The 6,921-nt window shown below is 39.6% G+C and overlaps 1 gene segment (V, D, J or C); it reads left to right on the top strand.

The window, feature by feature from the left end:
- The first annotated feature begins 922 nt into the window (after nt 1-922).
- Nucleotides 923-6,921, top strand: part of LOC109696788 (T-cell receptor gamma chain C region C10.5-like) — a 105,101-nt gene continuing 99,102 nt past the window's right edge. The window contains 1 exon segment of the C gene segment in view: nt 923-984. Coding sequence covers nt 942-984 — 43 coding nt within the window.

Below are 6,921 nucleotides of genomic sequence, written 5' to 3'. Positions count from 1 at the left end.
GTTAGCCTGAGGTTAGCCTGGCCCAAAAGACCAAAAATCGTATGTTCTCCCTCATACGTGGACATTAGATCAAGGGCAAACACAACAATGGGATTAGACTATGAGCACATGATAAAAGCGAGAGCACACAAGGGAGGGGTGAGGATAGGTAAGACACCCTTAACGCAGAGAAACTAAAGCAGATACCTTAAAAGCAACTGAGGCCAATAGGAAAAGGGGAACAGGTACTAGAGAAAAGGTTAGATCAAAAAGAATTAACCTAGAAGATAACACCCACACACAGGAAATCAATGTGAGTCAATACTCTGTATAGCTATTCTTATCTCAACCAGCAAAAACCCTTGTCCCTTCCTGTTATTGCTTATACTCTCTCTACAACAAAATTAGAAATAAGGGCAAAATAGTTTCTGCTGGGTATTGAGGGGGTGGGGGGGAGAGGGAGGGGGTGGAGTGGTGGTAAGGGAGGGGGTGGGGGCAGGGGGGAAAATTAACCAAGCCTTGTATGCACATATGAATAATAAAAGAAAAAATAAAAAAAAATTAGTACAGAGCTTCTTCCTTTAGAAAATACTCCCCAAATGCTAACCAAGAGGGCTTAATGTTTGTGAGAACAGAGGCCAATTCTGAGCAGGTCCAGAACGGAACACCTGCAAAGTTTTAAAAAGAAAGACTCTTTTCCTGGCAAGTTGGGAAAGTTTTTTGCTTGACTGGTGGGCCTAGCTTTCTTCTTTCTTGCTTTCACCTTTCCATTTCCCATTGCTGCTTTCCAACAATTGCTGCACCAGTGGAAAACAATTGATGAGGGAAATTTATGAGGAAGCTTGGAAACTATTACATGACACAAAACCTATATTCATGGACTTCCAATACAAGACACAACATCAAATTGCCATGAAGGTTTTTCTAGAAACTGTGAGCAGTGAGATCGCGCAGGCTGGATCATGGTATTTAATGAAGAGACTAAGCTCATAGTAACCACCTCAGGTGAGTAATCTTTTGCTATTTTTTGTCCTCCTAATGAAAATGATCAGATGTCTTTTAGAATACGGAAAAAATGAACATCAGCCTTACCTTTCTGTGCACTATTCTTTGCTTGAGTAGAAGACATTGGATATGGCTGGGTGCCAGTTGCTCACACCTCTAATCTTAGCTACTTGGGAGGCTGAGATTAGGAGATCACCATTTGAGGCCCCCCTGAGCAAATAGTTAGAGAGACCCCCATCTCCAAAATAATCAGAATAAAGTTGACCAGAGGTGTGGGTAAAGCAGGAGAGCACCTGTGTTGCAAGTACAAAGCCTGAAGTTCAAACCCAGTCCCAGCAAAGTGAAAAAAAGGATAATGGGTATAGAAAGAACACTTTTGTAAGATTTTCTTTTCTCCCTCCCAGTAATTGGCTTGAAATTCTGCATTCAGAAGGCATATACACTCAGAGGATAACCTTAGGCTCGAAATTAAAATATTTTGTGGACCATGTCGCTAGACCACTGGAATAAGGTAGTGCTTCAAGGTACTTTTTGTATAGGTCCTTAAATGAGGAATCTCAAAATGCAATTTCAGTCATTACTTCTTCTCTATGTTTTGAGATGTAGCATCTGTCTCCTGGCAACCAGTGAAATCTATAATTTTGGTTCTTAATAATCCTTAACAATAGCGCCAAAAATTTATATTTAGAGTAAATAATTATACAACATCAATTGATATCACAAATATGAAATACCCAGCCTAGTATGTCTCCCTTAGAAGATGTAAGAGTAAATTCTAGTTTCTGGTCCTTTCTCCCTATATGTACACCTAGAATGTGACATGAAGCATTGGCTCCAGCAGGGTGGACATTTCTTCTGTTTCCTGAATCTACAAGGCCCTGAGGCTCAGAACAAGCAGGGGCACTAATCTTCCCCCAATCAATGGCAGGGAGATAGGAACACAATTCCTTGAGATTTTTTTCAATTCCAAAAGCTGACAATTCTTGACTTCTGACTAGGAAGACAGACCATGTAAGGTGGAAATTTTCACAGGGAGAGACTTACCCTTGTGGCTCACTGAGTAGCTACTTGGGCTTACCATCATTGCTGTTAATGTTACTTACCACCTCAGATTTCTTACAAACTTGCAAGGAATCTTGACTCCAATAATAATAGCATCAACTAGAGACTTTTAGGAAAGAAAGCTAAGTGTTCCACAACTGAGGCAGACTAGACGTTAGGGAATGTTTGGGACTTTTAAAAGCTATACAGGTTGATTTAGAGTACCTTGCTCATCTCCGCCTTACCCATCCCCTGTGAGCCCAGAGAGCTCTCTTTCCATTGGAAATCCTTTGTTATTAGAGTGAAATTTCCTCCTGCATGGACATAGGATACCTGAGAATTACCATATGTGTATATATGAGTCCAACTAGATCCTCCCCTGGCCTGAAGACCCCAAGTCACTCCCCATCTCCAAGCTAAGGGTGATATAAGAATGACCTAAAATAAAAATGTTTCCCTTTTTGTCCTGCATGCAGTGCCTCCATTCTCTGGCAGAGATGCCACCTGTAATCCCTTTACCCCTTTCCTATAATAAAACTCCCTATTTCCCTCACTACATCCATATGCTCTTCTTGGGTTCTTCTCATCAGAGCAACAAAATCAGAAGGACCAAAATCTTCTGATCAGAGACTTGCACAAGTCTTCCAACACAACCACCTAACATCTGAGGGAACTGTAATTGACTGTTTTCTGTACTGCCCTCTTCTATAATCTACCCAGCTCCCAGCTGTCAACACCCTCAAATAACCATGAACTGTAACCTCCTACAGATCTCTTTGCATGCACAGTCCACAAGGCATCAAAAATGCAGGCCAGAATGTCAGCTTTAAATTTATACACATACTTTTTATGTCTGGGATGTCCATTAAACTTGGAGATATGAAATACAGAATAAATAAGAATATGTTCTTTAGAGTCATTTTCCTGTGGATGAAATCTGCTCTTGACTTAACACATGACATCAGGCAAATAACTTCTTTCTGTGCCCTTGGTTTGTTTGCAAAGTGGAAATGGAAATAATCCCTCTCTGTCTCTCTCAAATGGTTGTTACATAGATTAAACAAGATGGATACTTTCCATCCAAAGACGTCAGTATACTATTTGTAATTTGTTATTATCTTGAATATTATCTTGAAATGTTACTTACAGACAGAGTGGGGCAAGAAAATTCTAAAATCTGTTGTCACTCTTACACTCCTCATTGGACTCATCCAGGGCAAGTGCAGCCTTGCTTTTTAGTAGTAGAATGGTTCTGAGTGAATTTAGCTCAGTTTGGCAATTAACTTGACTTGCAAGGTGAATCTTATTCTTGGTGCATCTGGTGAGAGCAGTAAGTGTTGACTTTTCTTTTTTGGGAGAGGGTATCTCTTCACTGCAGGTCATGAGAAGTAATACCTGAGACTTTCTCCTGAAAATGTCTGCTATGCTGTTGAAAGAACAAGTGAAATCAATATACATCTTCTCTTAGAAATGCTTCAGCTGCAGCTCACAAGCCCCTCTGCCTCCTACACCTACTTCCTCCAGCTCTTCAACAGTGCTGCGCACTTTGCCATCAGCACCTAAGCTTATTTACAACAGCTGTTTGTGGAGATGGGAAGATATTGTAACAGACAGTCTTCATCAACTATTGTCCAAAACAGTGTCTTCCTGCTGCTCTCTAACTCCTTAAGGTCCTCTGTGCATCTTTCTGTCATTACTGCATTGAGATTTTCAAACCAGGAACCCCTCAGCATCCCAAACCATCCCAGCCCTAGTGTGCACAACTTGTAGCTTCTAGTCACAGCCCTTGTTGTCATTTAACCAGATAACACCTTGAAAGCTCCACTCTACACAACCTGCACAGTCATCTTGCCTCTTGAATTCTGTGCCTTGTTTTTCTTAAGATACATAACAAATATAAAAGCTTGCTTTTGTCCATTAAAGCTAATTTGATTAAACTGATTTGAAAGTCCAAGGTGACAATGACATTCAGTGTTGGGTATTAACAAGGGTCTAACACCACAGGCTAATTCTGTCCCTGAGATGGTGGTGATGATGCTTTCCATGGGGTCTTGGGTCCAGGAGGAGCCACAGCCAACTGCAGATGTCCATGGTGCTACTCTTTCAAGTTCTTGTTTTGAGACATTCTGATGGAAACAGGAAAACCTATGATGTGCTCCTATTGTGTCTCAGCTTTGTACTGCTGTTTCACAGTGTCATGGTTCCTCATTCTCAAAATGTCCCCATGAGAGCTACCTTATTTGCGGAGTGACAGAGTTCTTAAACACATGTCTCAGGACCCAGAGAGCCTGGCTTTCCATCCTGGGGCTGGAATTTCACAGCTGAGTGTTATCTGGTATTTGAGTTCCCTCTGCTGTAATTTCCTCCTATAACATGAAATTAGAATGCCCTTTCTCCTGGACTTGTGTGTCTTGGAAGAGTTAATAATGCTGGGTGTAGGCAAGTCCTCAACAGCGTCAGTATGTGCTCCTAAATCTAAAGAGTGGACATCCAAATCACACACACTCACAAACACATATAAACACTCCCCCAATAAAACAACCAATGATTATCTCTACCCTTATTTTCTACAGAAAGAATCGGTGGAGTAGACTAGACTTAATTTCTACCATATATTAACCTATGATATTTTGAAAGTTCTTAGATACAATTATAGGGCAGAGTTTATAGATTTGAAAAAATTTAGCTACCTATGCAGCTCAGTACTTTTAAAATAATAAATTAAAGCAAGGTGTATCTGGATAGTGTGTGTGTCTGTACACATGAGTGTTTATACAGTTTTATTATTTACCCCAAATCATATGTCTTATGATTTGGGGTAAATATTTATTTTCCTTTCAGTTATATAGGAAAATAAATCATGATCACACATGGCTTCTCTCCTAGATGCATCCTCCAGTAAGTTAGTGACAATTTCCTTCAGGATGGTATATCTGTGTGCTTCTCTCACATTTACTCCAGGCCACTGGTTTGTCACTAACTTTCCATTTGTCTTTCCTCTTTGGATAAAACACTCCCCTACCCTGGAATCACTGTAATTGCTCTCATTGCTAAAAACAGGATAGAAATTCTGCCTTCAGTTGTTGCACAAAATTCTTTGGAGAGAGTTTTAGTGAGGTGGACTGTGCGTCTCTCACATAAGGACCCCTAATGGTGCTCTCTGGATGTAGGTGGTGCTCTGACACCCCAGTTCCATAGACTGAATGGGTCCTGAGGTTCTCAGAATCACCTTGTGGAATCACCTGGTGTGATTCTGAGGCCAGAAGGAGACGATGCATCCTTCTTGGTGCAGTGGTCATCCACTCCAGCACAACTGCCCAATATATAGAAGTTACATGGTGTGGTGAGAAGATGCAAGGACCAGCAGTCACACATCACAGCTAGCTAGATTCCTGGCGACTTGGTTTGGCTATAACTAACAATACCATGAATTCTTTTTTTTAATGGAACACAAAATTTCTACCTATATGGAAATCTACTTGATGATTTTATGTATATGTACACTGTTTAATGTTTAAATCAGGATAGGCATATATATATACAATTATGTATGTATATATGTACATATACATATGAGTATACCCTCAAACATTATATGTTATGACAAAAATAAAAAAAAGATTCTTTCTGCTAGCTTTTTGAAATATGCATCATGTTATTATCTCTAATTAGTCTCACACTGAGCTTTATCCATATTTAAAAGGATGTGTCCAAGTTAAATAATTTCAAATTTATGTAAAAGTTACTAAATTGGTGACTATCGTCCTAATGAAATCATAACAGCAATTTCTGGCTAGTGCTTCCTATGTGCCAGGTATTGGATTGAGTATGTTCCTCAGTTAATTCTCACCAATATACTCTGAGAATTCTGCAACTGAGTAGTTTTCAAGTAGGGAAAATATGGCAGTGAGGATAAAGGAAATAGCTACACAGCTAGTAAGAAATAGGGCTGGTGCCCAAAACATACTGTGGTGGAAAGACAGTTTCTTCAACAAATGTTGCTGGGAAAACTAGCTATCTGCCTGCAGAAAACTGAAACTAGATGCATGTCTTTCACCTTTACAAATATCAACTCGGTGAGGACTAGGGACCTTAACCTTTTATACTAGTGCGAGAAAGAGTATCGAGGACACTGGAACATATAGACATACACAATAACTTCCTAAATAGTGCTTCATTGGTTCATCAACTAAGAGAAAGGATTGGCAAATGGGAGTAAACAAAACTAAAAAGCTTGTGAATAACAAAAGAAATTGCCACCAGATTGAAGAGGCAGCCTACAGAACAGGAGAAAATTTTTGCTAGCTATACACGGACAAAGGATTAATAACTAAAATATACAAGGAGTTCCAAAAAATTAAACTCCCAAAGAATCAATGACCCAATGAAGAAGTGGGAAACTGAGCCTAATCAGAGCTTTTAACAAAGGAAGAAATCGAATGGCCAAAAAACACATGAAGAAATACTAAACATCCCTGGCCATAAAGGAAATGCAAATCAAAACCTCATTAAAATTCCACCTCACTCTTGTTAGAATGGCTTTCATCAAGAACACAAACATCAAGTGTTGGCAAGGATGTGAGGAAAAAGGAACCCTCACATACTCTTGGTAGAAATGGAAATTAGTACATCATTATGGAAAACAGTATGCAGAGATCCTCCAAAACCTAAAAATAGAACTACCATATGATCCAGCAACACCACTCCTAAGAGTGTACCTGAAGGAATGTGAGTCAGGTTACAATAAAGGCACCTGCACATCCATGTTTTTTGCAACATTATTTATAATGCCATTATGCATTCTCTTCAGTGTTTTGGAATTCTTTTCCTCAAAGGCATGATTTTTAAGGCTGTCTATCAAGCAGGCCACGGTTAATAACAATTCATTTCCCCCAT

The sequence above is a fragment of the Castor canadensis genome, chromosome 2 (genome assembly GCF_047511655.1).
Source record: "Castor canadensis chromosome 2, mCasCan1.hap1v2, whole genome shotgun sequence".
Lineage (NCBI taxonomy): Eukaryota > Metazoa > Chordata > Mammalia > Rodentia > Castoridae > Castor > Castor canadensis.
This window is presented reverse-complemented; position numbering and strand designations above follow the sequence as displayed.